The 27,412-nt window shown below is 39.2% G+C and overlaps 1 protein-coding gene and 1 non-coding gene across 17 annotated transcripts in view; both read left to right on the forward strand.

Annotated features, from left to right (window-relative positions):
• The window catches only part of SPIRE1 (spire type actin nucleation factor 1), a 217,520-nt gene that overhangs the window by 125,209 nt on the left and 64,899 nt on the right, over window positions 1-27,412 (forward strand). For all 16 annotated transcript variants that reach the window (XR_010152011.1, XR_010152012.1, XM_054671737.2 and 13 more), the window contains 2 exons: window positions 1,878-2,003; window positions 24,950-25,027. Coding sequence is in view for 14 of the 16 variants with exons in the window: in XM_054671737.2 (XP_054527712.1) it covers window positions 1,878-2,003; window positions 24,950-25,027 (204 nt within the window). In the remaining 2 variants the exon portion in view is untranslated. The remainder of the gene's footprint in view (window positions 1-1,877; window positions 2,004-24,949; window positions 25,028-27,412) is intronic.
• Window positions 3,949-4,050, forward strand: LOC112206312 (small nucleolar RNA U13). The gene has a single exon (XR_002940543.1). It is a non-coding gene; the product is annotated as a small nucleolar RNA U13 (small nucleolar RNA).

Consider the following 27,412-nt stretch of genomic DNA (forward strand, 5'->3'; position numbering starts at 1 on the left):
GTGAAGCTTTTGTATGTATAACATGCACATATGCATGTGTTTGTGTATAATATGTGAATATATAAAATTTATTTCTTACTGTGGATAGCAGTTGAAAACTTTGAAACCCAGTGGCTTTATGCAATTTCTTTGTGTGACTGGAATATAAGATTAGGGTTAACTTACATAAGGTAAAGCCTCAGTAGTTGTCTTTCATTACCTTGAATGACAATTCTGTATTGCAAGATGTTTTCTAAATACAAAAATAATTGAGCACAAAATATACTCTCTGTTTACTAGTGGCTCTGTGAGTAATAAACTTGTGAGATTTCTGCTTTTAATGCTTCTGGATAAAGCAGCTTTTAGCTTTTTTTGCTACTGTGAAGAAGGTTTCCTATTCAAACTAGAGATATTTTCTTGAGAATGTATTTTGTAAAAGCTAGTGATCTATTCGATTGTGTAAGATGGTTACTATACGTGAAAACAGAAAGCCACATTATTAAGGATATTACAAACTACAAAGATGTCATTTATTCTTTAATTGATAGAAATTATTAAAATAAGATGCATATTTTTAGTTATTGTATTAGTGTCAAGTTTACTGACTAGTAAGAAATTAAGAGAACTTACAGCTTGTTAGTGCAAATGAAGTACTTTAAAATGTAATGATTGTACGTGGATACAAAATTATTTTATAGAAAGATAAAATTATTCCTGTGTATGGGACTCTTAATAGGATGTCTTTCCAATCTGATAAATTAAATGGTGTTTGATTTTTCTGAATTGCTCTGCATGATACTAAGTTGCACCTTTTACCCACAAGTAGTTGGGTGGGGATTATGGACTATGTATGGTAAAGGACATTAGGGCTGTAGGCAGCACCTGTGGCCTTACATTGCCCTCTGCCCTCTTTCCTCCACTCCCCATCTACTGATGAGGCAGCTTCCCTGAGGTCCGTATGTTTTCCTGACATTCTTTTTTTTTTTTTTTTTACTACGTTACAAAATTCGACATGTGTTGGAACAAGCCTGGCTTCAGAACCCAGTAGGGGCTGACTGTGTTTGACTTCTCCTTCTCCCTCTTGGTAACCATGTGACTATGGACAGACAAGTCATGTGACTCCTCTTAGCCTCAGTTTCTTTTTCCATTAAAATGAGGATAATTCAGCATTACATTGAAGAGTAAATGGTATTATGTTGTATATACGACATGTCAGATATTGTAGCTGGCATGATAATTGCTTAATAAATGGTAACTGTTAAAAAACTGGATCCATCATCAGTATACAATAAACGGTGGTTCCCTTTCTGTTCCCAACCAAAACTTTTACATATGTCCTATCATTTTCAAATAGAAGCTAATTCTAGTAAGCTCATCTGTGCTGTTGGGTCTCAGTTAGTGGACCACTTTTCCCGTATAATTATGTAGACCTTACTGATGGTCTTGTGGTACATTAAGCCCTGGTTGATGGGAATTGCCTGGCTGTCTGATATGAAAATACAGATATGGGGGTGTGTCTGTTTTTTTGGTTTTTATTGTTATTTTGAGATGAAGTCTCACTCTGTCACCCATGCTAGAGTACAGTGGCATGATCTCCACTCACTGCAACCTCCGCCTCCCAGGTTCAAGCGATTGTCCTGCCTCAGCTTCCTGAGTAGCTGGGATTACAGGTGTGTGCCACCACGCCCAACTAATTTTTGTATTTTTAGTAGAGACAGGGTTTCACCATGTTGGTCAGGCTGGTCTTGAACTCTCGACCTCATGATCTGCCTGCGTTGGCCTCCCAAAGTGCTGGGATTACAGGCGTGAACCACTGCACTCTGCTCGTGTCTGTTTTTAAGTACAAAAAAAACCCAAATAGTAACCAAGCGCCATTATTTTATTTTCCCCTTCTATAGTTGTGTGCTGCTCATCTCCCTACTGAATCAGATGCACCAAATCATTATCAGGCAGTATGTCGTGCACTGTTTGCAGAAACAATGGAGCTCCATACATTTCTGACCAAAATTAAGAGTGCAAAAGAGGTGAGTACTACTGCTTTGATATTTATTGGCATTGTTTGATTGGCATGCATTTGATATTTGTTGGAAGAGAAACCTAAATTTTCAATATTGTCCGCTGTATTGTTTTAAAAGATTTATTACTATCCTTTAGATGAGTGCTGAAAGTCATTTAGGAAAGAAGCAACTTAGGTAAAATTAAATCGATTGTATTGAAATATCAACAGTGTGAACCATTTAAGAAACAGATTTTCATACAGATTCCTTGCAAATGGAAATAAATGCTACTGAACTAGTTCAGTCCATTCCCATGTGACTTGCTTTCCACCCCCTTTCTGTTGCTCTTCTCTTCTGTCCATTCTGAAACATGTTAGGACCTCTTCCGGGAAGGGATAAAGGCTCAGAAAAGAGGTGACACTCACATATGATCGTATAACTGTTTTATTTATTGTTTATTTAAAAGGTGAGTCACCATGTGTTACATAGGTGGTTGTGAAGATTCAGTGAGATCTTATATCTTATATAAAATAGCACAGCATCTGGCAGAAGGTGAGAGCTCAGTACATGTTAGATAATGGGTATATATTAGTCAGGGTTGTCCAGAGAGACAGAGCCAATGGGATATATAGACATATAGGTATATGAAAGGGGGCCAGGTGCAGGCTCATGCCTGTAATCCCAGCTACTTGGGAGGCTCAGACAGGAGGATCACTTGAAGCCAGGAGTTCAAGATATATGAGAGGGGACTTATTAGGGGAATTGGCTCATGTCATTATGGAGGCTGAGAAGTCCCATGACAGGGTGTCTGCAAGCTGGAGACCCTGTTATTCCAGCAGCACAGCTCAGTCCAAGTCCAAAGACCAAGGGTAGGAGAAGAAAAGTATATCCCAGCACCAGGAGAGAGAGAGAGGCCAATTTTCCTTCCTCTGTTTTATTCTATCCAGGGCCCCAGCCAAATGGATGGTGCCCACCTAAACTGAGGGCACCACTTAGTCCACTCAGACTCACACACTAGTATCCTCTGGAAACACATTCATCTAAATATATACCTAAAAATAATGCTTTACCAGTTCTCTAGGTATTCTTTAATTCAGTCAAGTCGACACCTAAAATTAACTGTCACAGTATCATTTCTTTTACAACTAACATATAGGGTTTATCAGAAGCACTAGGCTAAAACTTACCATGACCCACAGTTTGGGGAAGAACACATACTGGATATGTAAGCAAGAAAGGAAAAACTAAACTATTTGCCCAATAAGGTGTACTTAACCCTGGTAGTAAGTAGGTGACGGATGTGTCAGGCAGATCACCCTTAATAAATCACCCTTAAATAGATCCATTGTGTATATATGAATAAGAGCTCTAAGCATCCTTCCTCTGCTCTAGCTAGGGTACTGCTTACAGTCTGTCTTTTTATGATAGGGCAATGAAAAGCTTTCCCTTTTTCTTTTTTTAATTTTATAAAATTGGATCAAGGAGGAAAGTTGTCAACAGAGTGGAAAAAAGGTGAACTCTATGTGAAGAATAAATAAGTTGTGTGTGTGTGTGTGTGTGTGTGTAATGGATTAGCTGTTCTCATTGAGCAGAACCAGAGGAAGTGGGATCTGATTAAAAGCTTCAAAGTGAGCATCCAAAGGCACATCCTCAACTAGGTTTTCTCGAATAGTAGAAAAGATTACTTTTTAAGGCTGTCGTTACCTTTCCCAGCTTGTTAAAACTGAGATTGCCTTCCCCAGAGCATTATTTTTAGGGTGTATATGTATGAACCTGGCTACTTTATAAAGCACAGTGCCTGGTTCATCATCTATTTATTTAGAAAGCAAATTTGTTAATAGAGGAAATTAAATGAGCTCTTAAAGTCCTTCCAACACTGGCATTCTTAGAAACTATTTCTGAGCTTAAATAGAACAATATTAGTATTTTTACTACTCTACTGCAGTGAGCATTTAAAAAATGTTTGCTCTTGATCCTTTTGCAGTTCCTAAGCATGATGATTGGATATTCACACTTGCGTGCGAGATGTTCCTTTTTCTAAACCTTGTTATGTCAGCACATTACTCATCTGATGTAAAAAAAAAATTTTTGCTCTTGATTAAAATTTTGCTTTGCAAGATATGCAAACACACTTTCAAAAAGAGGCTCAAACATTATTAAAGTTTATTTAAAGAAAAAGCTGACAGGTGGAGTAAAACTGCTGTGTGGCAGTGCCTGCAGAAACTGGCCAGGCTGACCGAGGTTGGGCCCTCACAACTGGTTGAAGCTCCAGCCACATCTCTCACCCTGTCACCACCCCAAGACTAGGACTTTATAGGCATTAGTTCCATCCTGTTTTCATATCTCCTTCTCCTCTGTTTCTACTCCGTTGATCTCCATCTCACCCTTTCCCAGTCTTCTCTGGAAACTGCACTCCATTTTGAAAAGAGTCCCCTCAGGCTCTTCTGACAACACTTGTTCCCCTAAGGGTAGTGCTTTCTCTTGCTTTCCTCCTGCGGGAAGCCGATCTCTCCTCTACATCTCCCTGTTTCGATTGAGGTGGGTTTGCTAATATTCTGTCTCTCCTCTGCTGCCTGCCAGTAATCAGCCTTCATCCTTGTTGAAACACCCTTCTTCCTTTGAAGCTCCTGTCATCACTTCTCTCATCTTGAGTGACTTCCTAGACAAAGAAAGCACATAAATTGCCTATCAACACTAAGGTTTCAGGAATGTAAGTTTCTTTCACCTCTGCAATGTATAAGGTTTTCTTGAAATGATAGAACATTTTTATACTTGTTAGTTTATGTATGTAAATGATTTCAACCTTTTCTCAAAAATACTGTTTTCACACTAATAAATACTATTTGTTAATTTGATTTTTTTCGGAAGATCCCAAAATACTTAATATATTTTAAGAATCATTCTTTATACCTATGAGTTAGTGTGTACCAAGTGGAATTTTTGAAACAATAGACTCTGATTCAACGAAATTAAAAATTGAGTATCAACAATTTTTCAAACTACCTTATATCTGTGTATATGTGTGTGCATGAATGCATATAAATTGGGGTGGAAGCATAGTGTCAGAACATTTGAGCTCAGTTACTGATAATGTGTCTGATTTGATAGTCCAAAAGTACTTTAATTATACTAAATTTCTTATATGGCAAATTGGCAATTTATTAAAATATAAAATCTACCATCTATTTTCCAATGTTATACTTGTTCTGTAAAGTGTTAAGTTCATTTACTGAACCTGGCTACTTTATAAAGCACAGTACCTGGTTCATCATCTATTTATTTAGAAAGCAAATTTGTTTATATTCTAATCCCTTTCATGATGTGATGATTTTCTTCTTAAACAATCAATGAACTCCTTTAAGGTTATTCTTTGAATGATAAAGATTTGGGTAGGCCTGCTATTACTTTGTCTCTTAAGCAATGTGATATCCTTGAAAGTAAGTACACATTACTGTGTCTCCTAAGAAATTTGATATCCTTGTAAGTTAAGTATAGCTGGAGGCACTGTCTAAGCAATCCATCGAGTGCATCAGGTTGTATGAAAGAAGAGCCACCCTGCCCTGCTGCCAGTGACACCACCATATTCCAGAGCCATACTGCAGGGGTAGCTGGTGAGCCTGTGCTGTGCAGAGGGGGCAGTTTCAATTGTAAAATTTTTTATTGGAGAAAATGAAATTATATTAATGGTAGTATCCTTTAATCTATTGTGGTCCAGGTAATTTTTTGATCATCAGTCCCCAGTTTTGTTATTGTTAAATAAAATTATTTATCATTACCTAAAACTTTAACCCCTGCTACTTTACTGTCATATTCATACAGCTCCTTTATGAAATGCCTTCTCTTCCTTACTCCATTTGATCCTTGTAACAATCCTGTGACTCTTTGCAAATTAGTAAACTGAGGCTTAGAGAGATTAGAGATTCACATAGAAGTAAGTTCTCAGTGCTGCTGATAACAGCATTTTCATCCTCATCATACCCTTCAGTCCAGCAAAGGTGTTCCACTACATAGAAGTTATTGCTATTTTCCTCTAAGAGTGTCACATAAAATGCATTATTAGATGAAACTAAAGAGAGAGTTCTGAAGAAAATGGAGGTAGATACTTTGATGTAGGTTTCTGAGCAGTCTTGGAGAGAGAATATGTGAGTCAGAAAGACTAAGATTTGGCTTTGGAGAGAAGAGAGTTTATGAGAGAATATGTGGGCATGCACATGCTGGTGTTAGGGGATGATGGTCCTGCATATGCACATAAATGGGATGGGGGGGTACCATGTAAAGTTGAGGTATGAAATAAGAGGGAGGCCAGGCACAGTGGCTCATGCCTGTAATCACAGCACTCTGGGAGCCCAAGGCAGGAGGATCACTTGAAGCCAGGAGTTCAAGACCAGCCTGGCCAACAAGGCAAGACCCTATCTATAAAATAAACAAATAAATAAAGAGGGAGATGTGAAATGAGAAGAGTTAGAGTATCATAGAAGTGTCAAAGACTGAGATAAAATAATTTTAAGACTAGAAAGTCAGTTGATTTTTTTCTGGTACATTCCTAGCATGCTCTAGCCATCATTGCCTCCACGTTGAGAGTGTGCAGTATGCTCACCAAATTCTCCAGTAATACACTGTTTCATAGTAGGGGTATAATGATATTATAGTAGAAACTTGATGTATCATAGAAGTACACTGTTTTAAAAGAATTTTTTGAAAGCTTTCTTTAAAGCAAATAACTCATTTTTTTATTTATTTCATAATTTGAAATATTTATATTACCACTGACCTTTGTAAAAGCCCCTTTATTGGTGAATCATACCATTCATTATTCATGTAACTTCTTAAAATCAAATAGCATTTGCAAGACTTCTGTTTACTCATCTTTAAAAATGGGGAGGAAGGCCTGGCGCTCAGTGGCTCACTTCTGTAATCCCAGCACTTTGAGAGGCCGAGGCCAGGTGTTTTGAGACCAGCCTGAGAAGCATAGCAAGATCATAGAATCCTGGAATCCTAGCTGCTTGGGAGGCGGAGACAGGAAGATCTTTTGAGCCCGGGAGTTTAAGGCTGCAGTGAACTATGATCTCACCACTGTGCTCCATCCAGCCTTGGTAATAGAGTGAGACCCTGTCTCTAAAAACATAAAAATCGGGGAGGAGGCAAGACATGTTAAGCTTCCGTCTAGTCTTAAAATTTTATGCAGAAAATAAAATTTGCGTGACCAAAATTTTTGTTCTATTTATTCAACAAGCTTTTCCTCATTTTTGTTATTAGTCTTATGTTGTAGGCAAAGTGTATATAGATAAGTAAGTGCATTCCTGGTAGAATTTTCTATGAAATTATTGTATACTATTTTATTTTATATCTTAAATTTGAGATAGATTTTACAGAAAAGCAGTTCAATGCTGTAGATAAATTAATCAAAATTGAGGATGCTGTAGGCCTTTTAAAAACACAGATTTAACTTTTTAAAATTGGTAAGCTAGCTGTAACATTCAATACTGACATTACTACTATATTGATGTCAGTATAGGCTAAAAATAAAATTATTTTCACAATCTACTGGTAGAAAATCCTTGTACAGAATAAATTCGTAATACAGTAACATTAGTCATCAGTGAATGAACAGTGAAAATAATTGTGCATTGTATAGCATGTGTTCATGATATTGCAGCAAGAACTTTATAAGGCATGTAAAATAGGTTTTTAATGTCCTAATCTCTGTTCTCTAGATTATGTACTCAAAGTGATGAAAATTTTCTCTTCCTCTTGCACTTTCTTGTGTCATTCATACACATAAACATCACCCAAACTAAGGTAGAATATTTCAAACATTTTGATCTTTGAGAGATAAGATGTCTAATACAGTTAACTCATCTTGGATTTCTTCAGCAGTAGGCTCTACAGGTGTGGGTTGTCATTTCTGATTATCTGATTATAATGATCTTTGCACTCTTCTCAAGTGTGGCTGTACCTGCGGTGCTTAGTTTCTTGACATATTAAACGCTTCTTATAAGTGTTGTCTTCCTTAACCCTTTCAAGTATGATTTTTTCACTCACACCCTTCATACCTCAGCTGAAAGGACATCTCCTCAGGCCACCCCAGACACCTTTATATATTCAGCACATACTGCCTTTTTTTTTTTTTTTTTGAGACGGAGTCTTGCTCTGTCGCCTAAGCTGGAGTGCAGTGGCGCAATATCAGCTCACTGCAAGTTCCACCTCCCGGGTTCACACCGTTCTCCTGCTTCAGCCTCCAGAGTAGCTGGGACTACAGGCGCCCGCCACCACGTCCGGCTAATTTTTTGTATTTTTAGTAGAGACGGGGTTTCACCATGTTAGCCAGGATGGTCTCGATCTCCTGACCTCGTGGTCCACCCGCCTCGGCCTCCCAAAGTGCTGGGATTACAGGCGTGAGCCACTGTGCCCAGCCTGCTGTTTTCATTTTAATCGCGTTGCCCTATTATCTCCTTTTTAGCAGCCATCATGGTCGGTAGTTGTTTTGTTGGTCTCTTTTCTTATTCATTGATGTCTGCCACTAGAATATAATCTCACTGAGGGCAGAGACCTTTTCTCTCTAATTCACTGTTATATCCCAGTGTAATGGGGACTCCGTAGATATTTGATCATTGTTAAATGAATTAAAGAATCTGTGGTTTAGCTATTGTAGGTCTGGTTTCTCACCATCTGTCTTGCATCTTGGTCCCCTGATGCTCTTCAGTTATCTCCAAAATGCAGAGCCTCCCTCGTGTTCTCACTGTGTCTACCTTACCTTGCCTCACGCATTGGTTTGACATCTCTTGCCTGGACCATGACAAACCCTCTAATGTTACTTCCCTTTTCATGACTTCTTGATACTTGTAGGTGGAAAGTGTAAACCCCTTAGCATGACAGGGCAGCTGTTCACAATCTGACCCAGTTCTGACCTCTCCAGGCTCTTCATTCACCATTCATTCCTGCCCTATATGTGCTGGTGTTGCCTACACTTCCTTCATTCCTGAATGTCCAGGGCCTCTGCACCTACCTGAAATGTCCCTTTCCCCTCTTCGCTACCTAGAAAATGCCTGCTTCTCCTTAAGACCTAACTCAAATGTCTATCTACTATTCTGAAATGCTTTTTCCAATCGAAGTCATTCTTTCTTCTCTATGTTCATTCAATGAGCACTCCACTCTGGCATCTTTCTGTCACTTACAACAGTGACACTGTGTTGTAATTACTGTATACTTTTATCTCCCACTAGACTGTGAACTTCTTAAGGGCAAGGACCATGTTTGTACTGTCAGTCCTGTCATAGATTTAGGGACCCAAGACAGTATCTCTTGTAGACTTTTTAGGTATGTCTCCTTTGCTGCCTCCTCAGCTTAGGGTAACACTGGGGCCTCCATCAATGAGATTAAGTTTTTTTAACCTAATAAATATTAGAGTTGGAGTCTTCTAAGCCTTTAACTTTTTTTTTTTTTTTTGAGATAGAGTCTTGCTCTGTCACCCAGGTTGGAGTGCAGTGGCGCAATCTGCAAGCTCCACCTCCCAGGTTCACGCCATTCTCCTGCCTCAGCCTCTCTAGTAGCTGGGACTACAGGCACCCGCCACCATGCCTGGCTAATTTTTTTGTATTTTTAGTAGAGACGGGGTTTCACCGTGTTAGCCAGGATGGTCTCCATCTCCTGACCTCGTGATCCACCCACCTCGGCCTCCCAAAGTGCTGGGATTACAGGCGTGAGCCACTGCACCTGGCCAACATATTTTTATTCAAGAAGAAACAGAGGAGAATAGAATCAACCTTAAGATGCCGATTATGGAGTTATCAGGAGCCAGGAGCAGCACAGGAATGGTGCACAGCTGGTGCACACCTGGGGCTCCTGGACACACAGCTGCCTCTTCATATTCATTCTGCTCTCCAGAAGTGGGAACCTGAGGGCTGGGGGTTGAAATTGAATGCTGCTTTATTTTCATTAATTTTTAAAATATTTCTAATATAATTTATGTACTTGGGGGAAGAAAGATCCAAAGCCTTCTGCAGCAGCTCTAAGCCCAGACAACCTACATCATGTTCACCGAAAGGCCTATCCTTATATATAAACCCTGGGTATCCCATCCTTTGTTTATGTTAGTACTTTAATCCTTGTGATGTTCTTGTGAGTTTGGTAGTATTACCCTTCACCGCCTGACTCGTGTAGATAGAAAAACTGAAGCACGGTTCAACAAACCTTAATAAAGTAGCTGCCTGTGATGATAAAAGGACTTAAAATTAGACCTAATTTTTAACTTTGTACAAATGATAGACAATAAAAGTTGATCTTGAGGTAGGACAGGATGTGAGTGCGGTGTCTACAAACCTTAATACAGAAGAAACAGTGGAGGAGCTTGGGATTTTGATGAAGACTTGACAGAACATAATATCCATATGGAGACATCACAAAGCCTAGTGGATGGAGAGATGCTGGCTGTCAGAGGAACTAGGATCAGTTGGGAGAATCATTTTATTCATGCAAGTTATTTAAAATGTCTTCTGTGGCCAGGCGCAGTAGCTCACGCCTGTAATCCCAGCACTTTGGGAGGGTGAGGCGGGTGGATCACGATGTCAAGAGATTGAGACCATCCTGGCCAACATGGTGAAACCCCATCTCTACTAAAAATACAAAAATTAGCCAGGCGTGGTGGCATGTGCTTGTAATCCCAGCTACTCGGGAAGCTGAGGCAGGAGAATTGCTTGGACTCAGGAGACAGAGGTTGCAGTGAGCCAAGATCATGCCACTGCACTCCAGCCTGGCGACAGTGAGTGAGACTCCTCTCAAAAAAAAAATTAAATTAAAAAAAATAAAATGTCTTCCATATGATGGGTGCTACTATGATTAATACTGCTAACGTTTATTCCATACTTACTCTGTGCTAAATGCTGTTCTGAGTTTATGTGCATTAATATTCATTGAGTCCTCACAGAAGCCATGTTTTAAGTGCTACTTTACTGCCTTTCTCACTGTCGGTACGATGGTGAATGAGACGAACATGATCTCTGCCTTCGCAGAACTCAAGAGAGTAAGGAGGACAGTGTAGGAGCATGTCATCCAGCACCGTGTTAGAAGGGCCGTGGCCAGTGGGTGCAGGGTGCTGTGGAAGCCACCAAGGGGACCATGCACAGCTTCCCAGAAGTAACTTCGAAGCTGAGACCCAAATGCTGAGGCAAAATAGTGGATGGAAAATGTGTTCCAGGCATAGTAAACAGCACACATGAAGGCCAGGAGATGAGAGCAAGCAAGGTAGAAGGGCAGAGGGAGAAGTGGCTTCTCAAACACTGGGACCACTGTCTCAGAGGGTACTATGCAGGGATACTATACAAGCATCTGACGGGAAGATGCACCAGAAGAGTCTATAGCATGTGACTACCCATGCTCTGAATGGCTTTCTCCAGGCATCAGATACATCTGTGTGTGTGTGTGTGTGTGTGTGTGTGTGTGTGTGTGTGTGTGTGTGTGTGTGTATCTTCAGTATTCTGACCCTAGACTGCTGTACTGCTTTCATCCCTTGTTTAGCATGTATTACTGGAAACCTCTGTGTTCCAGGTAGTGAGTTTCTGAGCATATGATGATCTCTAAGCCTCATTGCTCAGGGAGCTCTGTAACACCCCTAATGAGCAAGGCATCATGGCAAAGAAAATGAACTGCATCCTAGGGAAGATCTTTACGATGCTAGGAATGAGTAGATGGAGTTATAACATACTAAAAGCTAGTCTTTAGTTCTTCAGGTTTCAAGAAATAGAACTCCTTTGTTTTAAAGATAGTTTTGCTTTAAAACAGAAATCTTGGTAAATCTGTGGCTACTGGGGGGCTTTTTAATCCAGATGAAGCTGGTGTGAGCGAGGAAGCAGGTTCCCGTGTCACGAAGTTCTATACACATGGGATCTGATTTTAATTACTAATGAGGTTCATTTATTGTTTCCTTCCCACTCCAATCCCCCATAAATGCTTGATGTGAAACTTTTTTTTTCTAAAAGCAGCAAGAGAAAAGAATTTCAGGGGTATAATTTTCTTAAACAGATGAAATGACAACAGTGTTGAATTAAATATTGATATTTTTAAAAATGTATAACACAAGCAGGTTTGTTTTTTCTATATTAATGTATTATATATTTTAACTCCCATTTCTACCTAACTAGCATCACGATAAACAATTTTTATCCTTATTTTTAAAATTTTAATAATAGCCTTTGTTATTATTTATTTTTATTTTTATTTATTTTTTTTTTTTGAGACGGAGTCTCACTCTGTCGCCCAGGCTGGAGTACGGTGGCATGATCTCAGCTCACTGCAAGCTCCGCCTCCCGGGTTCACGCCATTCTCCTGCCTCAGCCTCCTGAGTAGCTGGGACTATAGGCGCCCGCCACCACGCCCGGCTAATTTTTTTGTATTTTTAGTAGAGACGGGGTTTCACCGTGTTAGCCAGGATGGTTTCCATCTCCTGACCTCATGATCCGCCTGCCTTGGCCTCCCAAAGTGCTGGGATTACAGGCGTGAGCCACCGTGCCTGGCCACTTTTTTTTTTTCTTCCTAGAGAGACACGGTCTCACTCTGCTGCCCAGGCTGGAGTGTAGTGGGGTGGTCATAGCTCTTTAGCTCCTGGGCTCAAGTGTTCCTCCTGCCTTAGCATCCCAAGTAGCTAGGACTACAGGTGTTCACCACCATGGTTGGCTGATTTTTTTATTTTTATTTTTGTGGAGATGGGGTCTTGCTATGCTGCCCAGGTTGGTCTGAAACTCCTGGCCTCAAGTGATCCTGCCACCTTACCTTCCCAACGCACTCAGATTACATGCATGAGCCACTGTGCCTTGCCTGTTATTACTTTAATGTGTAATTCTGCACAATTCACCAGGCATGGTGTCTCATGCCTTATAATCCCGGCATTTTACTGTGAAAAACTTAAATGTTAAATTATTCATCTTTGCCTTCCAATCTGTTATACTGAAGAAGTAAATTGACTTCTTTGATCTTCATTTCCCAGAATATTTCTAAAGTTTTGCTAGAGAGAAGAAAACATTTTCCCCCCATCAGTATAAATAGCTATGCCGTTTAAAAGTAGTATTTTGACAATTTGTGATTTTCTAAATGTTTAAATGATTCTCACTTACATGGGATTTTGGTTTAAACCTCATCGGCCAAATTCTTCTGAATGGTTAAATCTTACCCCAAATTTAATGAAATCCTAGGATGGGAGGATGAGTTATAGATGCCCAGATTAGAGCCAGTTTATCTTTAGCTGCTAATATTTGACCAGACATTACAATTATGGGGTAAAACAATGAATTGGAAATAAGCATGGCTTATGAATTTTTCAAAGTATTATATGAGTATATTTTACACAATATAATCCAATACATATAGAGAAACTTTGTTAAGTGATTTATAGGCATACCTCAGAGATATTGCGGGTTGGGTTCCAAACCACTGCAATGAAACAAATATTGCAATAAAGCAAGTCATACAAATTTTTTTGTTTCCTAATGCATACAAAATTAATTATCTTTATGTATATTATAGTCTATTAAATGTGCAATAGCATTACATCAAAAAAATACATACTTTAATTAAAAAATACTTTTTTCCTAGGAGTTTGAGACTAGAGTGGGCAATGTAGTGAGATCCTGTCTCTGCAAAAAATAGTTTTTAAAAAAATTAACCTGGCATGGTGGCTCATGCCTGTAGACCCAGCTACTCAGGAGGCTGAGGTAGGAGGATTGCTTGAGCCTGGGAGGTCAAGGCTGCCATGAGGTGTGATTACACCATTTTGCACTCCATCCTGGGCAACTGAGTGAGACTATGTCTCAAAAAAAATAAGAATAAAAATACTTTATTGCTACAAAATGCTAGTGATCCTCTGAGCCATCAGTGCGTTGTAATCTTTTTGCTGGTGAAGTGTCTTGATCTGACATTAATGGCTGCTGACTGATCAAGGTGGTGGCTGCTAAAGGTTAGGGTGGCTTTGGCCCTTTCTGAAAAATCAGAATACATTGTAGCATACAGTGCTGTTTGATAGCACATTACCCACAGTAGAACTTCTTTCAAAATTGGAGTCAATCTTCTCAAACCCTCCTGCTGCTTTATCAACTAGATTTATATAATTTTTGAAATCTTTTGTTGTCATGTCAATAATGTGCACAGCATCATCACCAGGAGTCGATTCCATGTCAGTAAACTACTTTCCTTGCTCATCCATAAGAAACAACTCCTCATTAGTTCAAGTTTTCTCATGAGATTGCAGTAATTCAGGCACATCTTCAGGCTCCACTTCTTATTCTGTTGACCGTTTCCACCACATCAGCAGTTATTTCCTCCACTGAAGTCTTGATCCCCTCAAAGTCATCCATGAGGGTTGGAATCAACTTCTTTCAAACTCCTGTTGATGTTGCATTTTGACCTCCTTTCATGAATCACCAGTGTTCTTAATGGCATCTAGAATGATGAATCCTTTCCAGAAGGTTTTCAATGTGCTTTGCCCAAACCCATCAGAGGAATCACTGTCTATGACAGTTATAGCCTTACAAAATGTAGTTCTTAAATATGACTTGCAAGTAAAAATTATTCCTTGGTCCATGGGGCTGTACAATAGATGTTGTGTTAGCAGGCATGAAAACAACATTAATCTTGTATATTTCCATCGAGCTTTTGGGTGACCAAATGCATTGTCAATGAGTGGTAATATTTTGAAAGGAATCTTTTTTGCTGTAAACAGATGTGCCGCCATCCAGTCTTTGTTGTTCCATTTATAGAGCACAGACAGAGTAGAGTTAACATAATTCTTAAGGGCCCTAAGATTTTCAGAATGGTAAATTAGCATTGACTTCAACTTCATCACCCACATTAGCCCCTAACAAGAGAGTCACCCTGTCCTTTGAAGCTTTGAAGCCAAGCACTGATTTCTCTCTAGCTATGAAAGTCCCAGATGGTATCTTCTTCCAATATTAAATTGTTTCATCTACATTGAAAATATGTTGTTTAATGTAGCTACCTTCATCAGTTAGCTACATCTTCTTGATAATTTACTGCAGCTTCTACATTCAGCACTTGCTGCTTCACCTTGCACTTTTATCGAGCAATGACAACTTTTTTTCTTAAACCTAATGAACCTATCTCTGTTAGCTTCAAACTTTCCTCCTGCAGCTTCTTCACCTTTTTCAGCCTTCATAGAATTGAAGAGTTTGAGCCCTGCTTAGGATTAGGTTTTGGTTTAAGGGAATGTTGTGATTGGTTTGATCTTCTATCCAGACCACTAAAACTTTATATCAGGAATTAAGGCTGTTGTGCCTTCTTATCATTCATGTTCACTGGAGTAGCACTTTTAATTTCCTTTAAGAGCTTGTCCTTTGCATTCACGACTTGGCTGTTTGGTGCAAGGAGCCTAGCTTTCAGCCCATCTTTGCTTTTGACATCCTTCCTCACCAAACTTAATCATTTCTCGCTTTTGATTTAAAGTGAGAGACTTATGACTCTTCCTTTCACTTGAACACATAAAGGCCATTGTGGGGTTATTAATTGGCCTAATTAAATTATCATTGTGTCTCACGGAATAGGGATGCCCCAGGAGAGGGAGAGAGATGGGGGAATGGCTAGTGAGCAGAGCAGTCAGAACACACGCATTTATCAGTTTGGTTTGTTGTCTTATATGGACACTGTCATGAGCACCCCAAAGCAATGACAATAGTAACATCAAAGATCACTCTTCACAGATCTCCGTAACAGATTTAATTTAAAAAAATGAAATATTGTGAGAATTACCAAAATGTGACAGAAAGATACAAAGTGAGCACATACTCTAGGAAAAATGGCACCAATAGATTTGCCGAACTCAGGGTTGCTGCAAACCTTCAATTTGTAAAAACACAATATCTGGCCAGGCATGGGGTGGCTCACATCTGTAATCCCAGCACTTTGGGAGGCTGAGGCGGGCAGATCACTTGAGGTCGGGAGTTCGAGACCAGCCTAGCCGACATGATGAAACCCCATCTCTACTAATACTACAAAAATTAGCCAGGTGTGGTGGTGCACGCCTATAATCCCAGCTACTCGGGAGGCTGAGGCACGAGGATCCCTTGAACCTGGGAGGCAGAGGTTGCAGTGAGCCGAGATCACGTGCCACTGCACCCCACCCAGGCGACAGAGCAAAACTGTGTCCAAAAAAAAAAAAAAAAAGTATCTGCTATGTACAACAAAGCGAAAGGCAGTAAAATGAGGTATGCCTGTACATATATTATTTCAGTTAGCCCTATGCAAGAAATCATAACTTGATGAAATTATTGAGCTCGGTTTATCTTAAATAAAACTAAAAAATATTTTACCTAAAATGAAAAACTATATTCATGTATATAAAGTATCTTCTTTTGCTGGGGGGAAAACAGTGTTTTCTAAAATGACTAGGCTGTTATGAAATGGTTTTGTCTGTTTTTAAAATCTTATAGCCACATTTTATAGTCTGTAAATTGGTTGAAAAATCAAATGTAAGTATTTTCCACCCCCCAATCTCTTATCAAGCCAGTAGCCAAATCCGCCAGTGTCATAGGGCCAATTGCATGTTAACTAACTCACACTGGGACACCTGTTTGTGACATGACTTCAGCTTATTTTCTGCTTGAATAGCCTTGCAAAGAAAAAGCCCCAAGACGTCTGTCTCATTCACAGATTGAAGGGTATTTTAATCAGCTTTCTCATATTCCTTGCCTATTCCTCACCTCATGCCAACACCTCCAATAATAAAATTCTGGCATTTAAGTTGGCTGGAAGTTTCTTTCTAGACCTAAAATAGGTTTATATCCCCCCAAGTGGTGAACATACCACTTTTTGACAGAAAATCCACCACCAGATGTCTTTTTGTAAGTGTGCCATGTGTTCGTTTTAATGAGATCATTCATCATTTGTAATGTTTAGGGTCCTTGCTGCTGTCTGTCTTTTTTCTGTTTGATTTGTTATTTTTGTTTTGAGTGTTGGTAACATGCCGAGCACTGGTGTCTCATCAGTGAGGAGTAAATCTCTCTCTGACCTCCTGTCATTGCTCTTAGCGCTGCTTTCCCTGTTAAAATGTTTCACAAGAATATTTTACTGAAAGCTCGTGGAAGAACTCCGCCACCTTTCAGATCCTGCAGCTTTTAAAACTTAATTTATTTTTAACAAAAAATTTCACATGGTTCAAAACCCAGGAGTTGTAAAAATATTACATTAAATTGTACCCTTCTATTTTTGTCTACTACCCACACTCTCCCTATATACGGGCAACAAATATTATTAATTTCTTTTTTATCTTTGCAGAGAGATTTTATGTATAACTAACAAGTGCATATCAGTATTTTCTTCCTTTTTTCACTTTTAAACTTTCCTTTTTTATTTAATTATATGTCTTAGAGATCATTTCATATCAGTAAATAGCTTTCACATCTGTAGGCCTTTATAATCTATTTTGTGGGTATGCTGTGATGAGTTTAACTAGTCCTATATTGACAGCTACTAAGTAATTTCCATTCTTTTTCTATTACAAACAGTGGTGTCGTGGATAATTTTTAACCTATTTTTCTTGAGTGTGAACATAAGTGTAAGGTAGATTCCTAGAAGTAGACTTGCTGGGTCAAAGGAAATGTGCATTTATAATTTTTATAAAATATTACACTATTGTCCTTCCTAGAGGTTTAGTAGTTGATACTGTCCTTAGCAATGTGTGAGGCTGTCTATTCTCCTACATCTTGACAATGTGTTTTCACAGTGATAAGTGAAAATTAGTATCTTAACAATTTTAATTTGCATTTGTCTTATTGTAAATGAGATCAGATATCTTTTCATGTACTTAAGAATCATTTGTCAATTGCCTGTTCATTTCCTTTGTTCATTTTTCTAATGAGCCATTGGTCTTATTAATTTGTCTTTATTTATTAGGAAAATAACTTTGTGATATAATTTGTAATATTGTCTGTGATATTTTAATGGTCATTTTTATCATCATCACTGCATTTCTATAGGTGTGAAGAGCTGATGAGTATAAAAACAGAAAAGGTGAATGTGTATTAGCAGATAATGTCAGTCCAGCTATGTAGAGCAGAGTCAGTCCAGCTATGTAGAGCAGAGTCAGTCCAGCTGTATAGAGCAGAGACATTTGTTAGAGAGAGAGAGAGTGTTTGCGTGTGTGTGTGTGCGTGCGTGTGTGCACATATGTGTGTATAGGTACAAAAAATACTGGAAGAATAGAGGAATTCTAGGAATTCCTTTCCTAGAACCTAGAAATGAATTGCTTTCATTTTTATGACTTTATCTATAGTTTTTCTAATTTCTGTAGTGAACCATATAAATTCGATTTAAGTAGTACAGAATATCAATTTATAGTTTATCTTAACATTTTACATTTTTTATTCAATAAAATGCTCTTGACTTTTTTCATAATTGCTATAGTTGTTATTTGGCCACCATCCACTCCTCAGGGAGGAGAAGCGTGTTATATCTTTAAGAATGCACCATAAAGTTTGACACAAATATAAATCATATTCTTTAGTACTTATCCATTAACTCTGCATGGGAGACTTCCAGTTATCAGAACAACTGCTATAACTTTTTACTGGGTTTTTGTACCCTAATTTCTGAAATATTAATTTGGGACTAGTCAATATGATAAAATCTTCTTTCCCTCTTTTCAGATAAAATATATTTGAATTAAAAAGTCATAGCTCATAATCTGTGTGGCTGATATTCATTTTTTAATTTATTATAGACAATATTGTGAAATAATGTCAGTCATGAAATGTATTTAATACTCTTTATGTAAGTAATTTCTTTGTTTTTTTTTTGTTTTGTTTTTGTTTTTGTTTTTGTTTTGAGACAGGGCCTGGCTCTGTCACCTATGCTGGGGTAATCTCATGCAGTGATGCAATCTCAGCTCACTGCAACCTCTGCCTCCCGGCCTCAAGCAATCCTCCTACCTCAGCCTCCCGAGTAGTTGGGACTACAGGCATGAGACACTGTGCCTGGCAGTAATTTGTTGCTTTTTTCTTTTCTTTTCTTTTTTTTTTTTGTGTGAGACAGGGTCTTGCTCTTTTGCCCAGACTGGAATGCAGTGATGCAATCACAGCTCACTGCACTTCCAACACCCAGGTTCAGGCAGTCCTTCTGCTTCAGCCTCCCAAAGTGCTGGGATTAAAGTTGTGAGCCATCATACTTGGCCTACATTAGCATATTTTAACTGAGTTATTAAAAATGTTGCCCAGTGTGGTTGCTCACGCCTATAATCCCAGCACTTTGGGACTCCAAGACGGGCAGACCACTGAGCCCAGGAGTTCAAGATCAGCCCGGCCAACATGGCAAAACCCTGTCTCTACTAAAAGTACAAAAATTAGCCAGGTGTGGTAGTATATGCCTGTAGTCCCTGCTGCTCAGGAGGCTGAGGTGAAAGGATTGCTTGAGCCCAGGAAGTTGAGGCTGCGGTGAGCCATGATCACATCACTGCTCCAGCCTGGTCAACAGAGTGAGACTCGGTCTCAACAATTAATTAAAAGTTTGTTCAAGGAATTTTTGAAATATATTCCTTATTATAATACATTTAAAAATGTCTAACTGAAAACATGTACACATGGCATAGGGAAATAACATAGTTTAAATGGTGGAAATGGTGATCATTAAAATGCTGTCATAAAAAATACATTATTATTTTAATATATGAACGTATATGTGAATAAGAAGGATTTAATTAGTAAAGGGGTACTTATATGTGAGCTGATGTTGAACCTACACAAATGGATTAAAATTATTCTCTGAGCATTTGACATACTTCTGATTCACAGAGTAGATTTTGTTTTTTAAGTTGCCAGGAACTGAAAATGTTGGCATTGAGCAGTTCTAATTGCCAGCTTGAGAATGGTAATGTCAGAAATGGGAAGCGTAATTGCCATGTGGGTTCTCCCAATTAGAACTTTCTCACCATATCTCAAGCACAGGTTGACATCTGTTATTACATTTCTGCAAGCAAAAAAAAGAAAAATCATTCAGAAGCTAAAGTATAATTGACAGCTTGAATCTAAAACAAGAAAAATCTGTAATTTACTTTCAAATAACTCATTTGTTTTTGCTGCTAACTAGAAAAATTGAGCTTTGTAGCCACATATTTGATCAAGCTTGTTTGATTACAGTATTTATAGATTCTAAGCTATCTACATTGATTTATTGCTGAGTCAGGATTTTGATTTGATGAAGAGGCTAAGGAGAGGTATCATTTTGCAAAACAAATTCACTTAGTATAAAATATTTTTGTGATGGAGTAAAAGTATTCACAATCAAATCCTCATAGGTATTGATTGACATAATAACTAATACCTACTAAATGTTCAATATGGTCTGAACTGAATGCTGTGTTTCATCTGTATTCTTCTGGTTTATTTCTTCTATAAAATCCAAAAGATAGCTATTATTATTTGCACTTTAATATATGAGAAAATCAAACAGGATTACAGCAATTTAAAAATTTCCCCAAAGTCACGCAGCTGGAAAGTATCTGAGCTACAGTTTATGCTATTGTTCAGAAAAACAAAGAAATGTGAAATTCTTGGACCATTTCAATTGTCTTCAATGTTATAAAGAACAGATAGTTTTTCTTAGTGGCAAAGAGTGAGGGATTTGATCACAGCACAAATAAAGGTAGAGATGTAGGCAGGCCTAACAGTGACACCCTCCTGACTACATTTAGTCAGGGATGTGTCGGAGAATAGTAAAAATTAAGGTTGGGTGGAAAAGGGGCCCTGTTTTGGTGGGCATTGAAGCAAAAGAGTTTGGATTGAATATATTTTGCTGCTTCTCACACTATTCTACCAAAGTACCCCTAAGACATAAAAGCATGAACTCATATTTGTAGACTATTAAGGACATATTAAATCGTAACTTTCAGTTGCAGATGACAGAAACCCACTCAAATAAGCATGGGCAGAGTAGGGGAGAGATGTATTGGCTCACATAATTAGGAAGTCTAAGGGTACAGCTAGTTTTAGGCATAGTTGGATCCAGAATCTCAAAGGCTGTAATTAGGGCTGGCATGCTCCCTCCCTTTCCTCTCCAACCCTTTCCAGGACAGTCTCTTACTACCGTCTGCAGCCCTATTCTCACACTCTATCAATTTAGAACTCTGGCAGCAAATCTTTTCTGTTAATTGGGGCAAAAAAGTCTTAGAGGAAGATTTGGAGTCATATAACCACTTAGTAACCAGTCACAGTGGCCAGGAGATAGGCTGTGCTGGCTGGTCTAGGTCATGTTCTTACGCTTGTAAATAGGAAGTGAGGTACTGGGTCAGCCCTGCTCAAACCGTATGGGATGCATTTCTCAACAGAAGGATCTTTATCAGAGGAAGGAGCAGGGAGGGTTTCTTGAAAAATTAATGCTGTCCACTGAAGACTTGCTTGTCTAGTGCAAGTTAAAATATCTTTGACATAGTGGATTTTACCTTTGAAATTCATGTAAGTTTTGTCTGAGATGTCTGTTGTAATATTTTTTTAATGTTTCATGCTGTGGATTAAGCTCCCCTAGGATTTCCCTGGGAGACTCCTAGGGGTAAAATTTGAATTCAGGAGGTTTTATTGGGGCATGCTTTTGGGAACACCTATAAGGGATAAGGAAAGCAGGATTGAGCAGAGGGAAATGTTGAAATGTGATGCAGATGCAGCAGAGGCCTCAGCCGATCCCACAGGGAGCTCAGCAGCTGGGGGTGGTTCTTCAGAGATGTCCCAAATTGAAGCAAGGAGGCCTGATCTTTGTACTTCCTCACAGACCAGTGACTGGATATAGGTTACTCTAGGGAGGATGTAACTTTGACAAAGCAGCTTCCTTTGGCTAAAGGGCAGTTCCTGAGGAGGGTTAAGTAGTGAGCCTTTAGCAGACATCTCTAGCCACTAGTGGAAGAGGACGTTGTTCCTGAAACAGAGGGCAGCTTACCACAGCTTTCATTACATTAATTCCAGGAAAATATGTCATGTTTATCTGTTGTTTTATTAATATTTTGTTTTATTTTTTTGAGACAGGGTTTCTCTCTGTCGCCCAGGTTGGAGTGCAGTGGTGTGATCTTAGCTCACTTGTAGCCGCAACCTCCCAGGCTGAAGTGATTCTCCTACCTCAGCCTCCTGAGTAGCTGGGACTACAGGCAAGCGCCACCACACCCAGCTAATTTTTTGGTTTTTTTGGAGAGACAAGGTCTTACTGTGTTGCCCAGGTTGGTCTTCAACTCCTGGTCTCAAGCAGTCCTCATGCCTCAGCTTCCCCAAATATTGGGATCATAGGCATGAGTCACTGCACCTGGTCTGGAATTTAAAAAAAAAAAGAAAAAAGTATGGGCTTATAAAGATGAGTTTATTCATCATGATTTCAGCTTTTTTCATATTTTTATGGTTTATAAGCTCCTGGGTAAGCAGTATATTGCTTCTGTGGGATCAGCCTTTGGGTGACAAGGGAGAATATGGCACAAAGAACGTGTTTCCAAGTGGGCATGCGTCAGCCCCACCCCACATTCCATTATGTCTAAGGAAAGGAGGGTTGTTAGAAGGTTGGTCCATTTATGCGTACTTGATTTTCTCAGGCGCTAAGGTTCCAAACCAGCTTATTTGATGCTGGTTGAATCTTGTTGATCTGTTTAATACTATAATTACTTCTTTTCTTCTGTATGGTATTAGAAATGCATTTCTTTTTCTTCTTTATTTTATTTTACCTATTTATTCATCCACCTATTGGCTGAATGAGACACTTAAATGTAATGTGAGCCTGGGTTGAAGATTTATTTTCCTAAAATGCAGAGCATGTGTTTCTGTGTGGCAGATAAGATACCGCTCCCCAACTTCCCTAGGGGATTCTGAATTTAGAGGAGAACATAGATTTTTCTCTGAATATTACTCCCTCTGATTGAGCTTCCTCTTACTAAAGTTGACTTGGTAAGGGCTATTAAATAGGTTTAAGTATTTAAACATGCATGGTTGAAAGTGTCTTAATCTACTTAATGAAGAAATATTTACTAAGCACCTATTCTATGCAAGGCTATTCTGGAGATTTGTGAATCCCATCAGTGAACAAAATACAAAAAAAAAAAAAAAAAAAAAATTCTTCTTTCCTAAAGTCTGAATCCAGCAGGAGGTGGTAGACAGTAAACATATGAAATAAGTACATCCTGTAGACCACTAAAAGGTAGGAAGAGCTATGGAAAAAGACATAAACTAGAGTAACTGCTAGTAGCTGGGGATGGGGCTTGGAATTTGGTCAAGATAGACCCCGTTGAGAAGGTGACGTTTGCACAAGTGTGTAACAGATATGAGGTGATTCAGTCTGGATATTTGAGATGTAAAGCATTCTAGGAAGAAGGTGGCAGCCAGTGTACATACCATAAGGCTGCAGTGGGAAGAAATAGTAGGAGATGAGGTAAGGTGTGGTGACTCAAGGCTATAATCCCAGCCCTTTGGGAGGCTGAGGCAAGGGGATCGCAAGCTGACGAGTTCGACACCAGCCCAGGCAATATAGTGAGACCCTATCTGTAGAAAATACAAAAATTAGCCAGGCATAGGGGTGCACACCTGTAGTGCCAGTTACTTGGGAGGCTAAGCTGGGAGAATTACTGGAGCCCCAGGAAGTGGAGCCTGCAGTGAGCTGTAATTGCATCACTGCACTCCAGCCTGAGCAACAGAGGAAGACCCTGTCTCTAAAAATAAATAAATAAATCTTAAAAATAAATATTTCAGACTGGGAGCAGTGGCTTATGCCTGTTATCCCAGCTCTTTGGGAGGCCGAGGCGGGTGGATCACCTGAGGTCAGGAGTTTGAGAACAGCCTGACCGACATGGAGAAACCCTGTCTGTACTAAAAATACAAAATTAGCCAGGCGTGGTGGCGCATGCCTGTACTCCTAGCTACTCGGGAGGCTGAGGCAGGAGAATCGCTTGAATCCAGGAGGTAGAGGTTATAGTGAGCTGAGATTGCACCATTGCACTCCAGCCTGGGCAACAAGAGCAAAACTCCGCCTCAAATAAATAAATAAATAAATAAATAAATAAATAAATAAAGTATTCATTATTCTCATATAAAACAAGCTAGATTTCATACAGTGCATTTAAACAGTCTTTTGATCAACGTGGGGATTAGGGAAAATTTTTTTAAAAACTCAGTTTACGTGCAGGCAGGCACATAGCTCAGCAAAAAGTAAATATATTAGGGTTGAATTACTGTAAGTAGAATTGCTGTATCATAAATTTAGAATTAATATGTGAATATATTTTAGCAACCAAGATTTTCTTAAAGTTGCAAGTGTTGAATTGATGCAGTTTGAGGCATTTTTATCAATTAAAATGTACTCATCAAATTACTTGATAAATATATATTGAGCATCAGCAAGTGCCAGTGCTTGTGTGGCCTCTGAAGATGGGATTCTGCCTCATGAAGTCTAGAGGGAAGGCACTAATATGTGTAAAATTACAACGTTGATAAGAGCTGTTAGAGGTATAATGGTGCTATAAAATTTTAAAATAGGAGGATTTTGACTTATTCAGGGAGGAAGGGAAGGCTTCTCTGAAGAATCGATGATTCTGTTGAGTGTGATATCTGAAAGGAAGAATGAAAGTAGACAATGAAAGAGACCAGCCATGGGGTGAGGAAAGGAGAGCATCCGGGATCAGATTGCTTCAGAAGCCCAGGCAAAATATGATGGTGTTTAGAGTAATGGATTTGTAGTAGAGATGAAAAGAAGAGAGCTTAAGTTTAAAAAAAAAAAAAAAAAGAAAGAAAGTTGGGTTGGCAGGGCCTGAAAGGAAATTAGAGTGAGCAATCTCCGTCCATCCTCAGTAAAATGGATCCTCAGGGTTCCATTTTAATTGGCCCTAGAGTTTACAGAGCAATAGATTCTGTACCATCTCCTTCACTGATGCTTGAATATATGTCTTATCTGAAGATATGTTAGGAATTTTAATTTGAGAAGGTAACTTAATGAAATTTTTATGCCTGTATTATTTTAACCTGTAGAATCTTAAGAAGATTCAAGAAATGGAAAAGAGCGATGAATCTAGCACAGACTTGGAAGAGCTGAAAAACGCTGACTGGGTAAGAGCTGGAAATGCTTTCTGATCTGTTTACTGTCTAAGAAATAGTATAATTTTTTTTTTTTGAGACAGAGTCTCGTTCTGTTGCTCAGGCTGCAGTGCAATGGTGCGATCTCAGCTCACTGCAACCCCCACCTCCCGGGTACTGCAACCCCCGCCTCCTGGCTTCAAGTGATTCTCCTGCCTCAGCCTCCCAAGTAGCCAGGACTACAAGCATGTGCCACCACGCCTGGCTAATTTTGTATTTTTAGTAGAGACAGGGTTTCACCATGTTGGCCAGGCTGGTCTCAAACTCCTGACCTTATGTGATCCTCCCACCTGGGCCTCTCAAAGTGCTGGGATTACAGGCATGAGCCACCTTGCCCAACCTGTATAATATTTTTAAAAATGCTAGTTATTGGCCAGGCATGGTAGCTCACTTCTGTAATCCCAGCACTTGGGGAGGCCAAGGCAGGAAGATTGCTGGAGCTTAGGAATTCAAGACCAGCCTGGACAACATAGTGAGACCCTATCACTAAAATAGGAGGATTTTTATTATTATTAAAAAATAAAATAAAAAAATTAGCCGGGCTGGTGGCATGTGCCTGTGGTTCCAGCTACTTGGGAGGCTGAGTTAGAAGGATCACATGAGCCCAGGAGGTTGAGGCTGCAGTGAACTATGATCACACCACTGCACTCCAGCCTGGTCAATAGAGTGAGACTCTGTCTCAAAAAAATAAAAAATAAAATACTCGTCATTAAGGACTGTAGTATGAATTGATATGTAAATTTGAATGCTTAGTCTTACATTTGAGGAAATATCTATTCCCCATTTTAAAAAGCTTTCTGGTTTTATTAAAACCACCCCCAATGTCTCTGAGAATTGTAGTGTTTTAAAATATTAATATTTCCAATTATGTTAATACCTTAACACAGCAGTCCCCAACCTTTTTGGTACCAGAGACTGGTTTTGTGGAAGACAATGTCAAGGATTGGGGGTGGAGGGGTGGTTTCAAGATGAAACTGTTCCACCTCAGATCATCAGGCATTAGATTCTTGTAAGGAGCATAAAACCTAGATCCCTCACATGTGCAGTTCACAGCAGGGTTTGTGCTCCTTTGAGAATCTAATGCCGCTGCTGATCTTAACAGGAGACAGAGCTCAGGCATAACGCTTGCTCATCCACCACTCATTTGCTGTGCCGCTCAGTTCCTAACAGGCCACAGACCAGTACCAGTCAGTGGACTGGGGGTTGCAAACCCCTGCCTTAACATATTCTTGTGTATAAATTAAAGTTTAAGCTATGTTTTCAGAATTAAGTGTGAAACTAACAGCGTTGTACATTTATTTATCCAGTGAACAGTTATCTGTGTGAGGACTCCGGGAATGCAGAATAAACAATATGAGCTCTCTCTCCCAATAAAACTCAGTCTAAAACAGAAGACAGATTTGTAAAACAGATAATGTGGTTTATTCATGTGACACATGAATATCTACAGTTTTTCAGGCATAGTACTAAATCCTAGTGACTCCAAAAATCCCTGCTGTCATATAAAACTTAGAGTTGGTAGGCATGACAGTCTTGGGCACAGACAGTGAATGTTGTGGAGTGTGTTAGATTGTGGAAGTCCAAGGACAGGCGTGGTGGCTCACACCTGTAATCCCAGCACTTTGGGAGGCTGAGGTGGGCGGACCACCTGAAGTCAGGAGTTCGAGACCAGCCTGGCCAACATGGCCAGCTATCCCACTAAAAAATACAAAAATTAGCCAGGCGTGGTGGTGCACACCTGTAATCCCACCTACTCGGGAGGCTGAGGCAGGAGAATAGCTTGAACCTGGCAGGCGGAGGTTGGGGTGAGCCGAGATCGCACCATTGCACTCCAGCCTGGGCGACAGAGGGAGACTCTGTCTCAAAAAAAAAAAAAAAGAAGATTGTTGAAGTCCAGGTATTGGGGGAAGGCACATTTTAGGATTCTGACTTTTTAGGTTAAGAATGCTAGATAAATCATGCCATTATCATATTAATGGGTTGCTTTTGACCATATTAGGTTTTAATTGTTTGTCACATTATTTTCTAACTTTTATTGAGATATAATAGATATACAGTAAGCTGCACATATTTAAAATGCATAACTTGATAAATTTTGACATATATTTTGTACATATATATATTCACCCATGAAACCATCACCACAATCAAAATAGTGAGCCTATTTATCACACCCAAAGTTTCCTCATACCTTTTTATGATCCTACCTCCTGCCTCCCTCCTCCCCAGTTTCTAGGCAATTAGTCATCTGCTTTCTGTGACTATAGACTAGTTTGCACTTTCTAGAATTTTATATAAATGTAATCATATGGTATATACTGTTTTTTTAGGTTTATTTTTTTTTTTTAGATGGAGTCT

This window comes from Pan troglodytes, chromosome 17, assembly GCF_028858775.2.
Source record: "Pan troglodytes isolate AG18354 chromosome 17, NHGRI_mPanTro3-v2.0_pri, whole genome shotgun sequence".
Classification (NCBI taxonomy): domain Eukaryota; kingdom Metazoa; phylum Chordata; class Mammalia; order Primates; family Hominidae; genus Pan; species Pan troglodytes.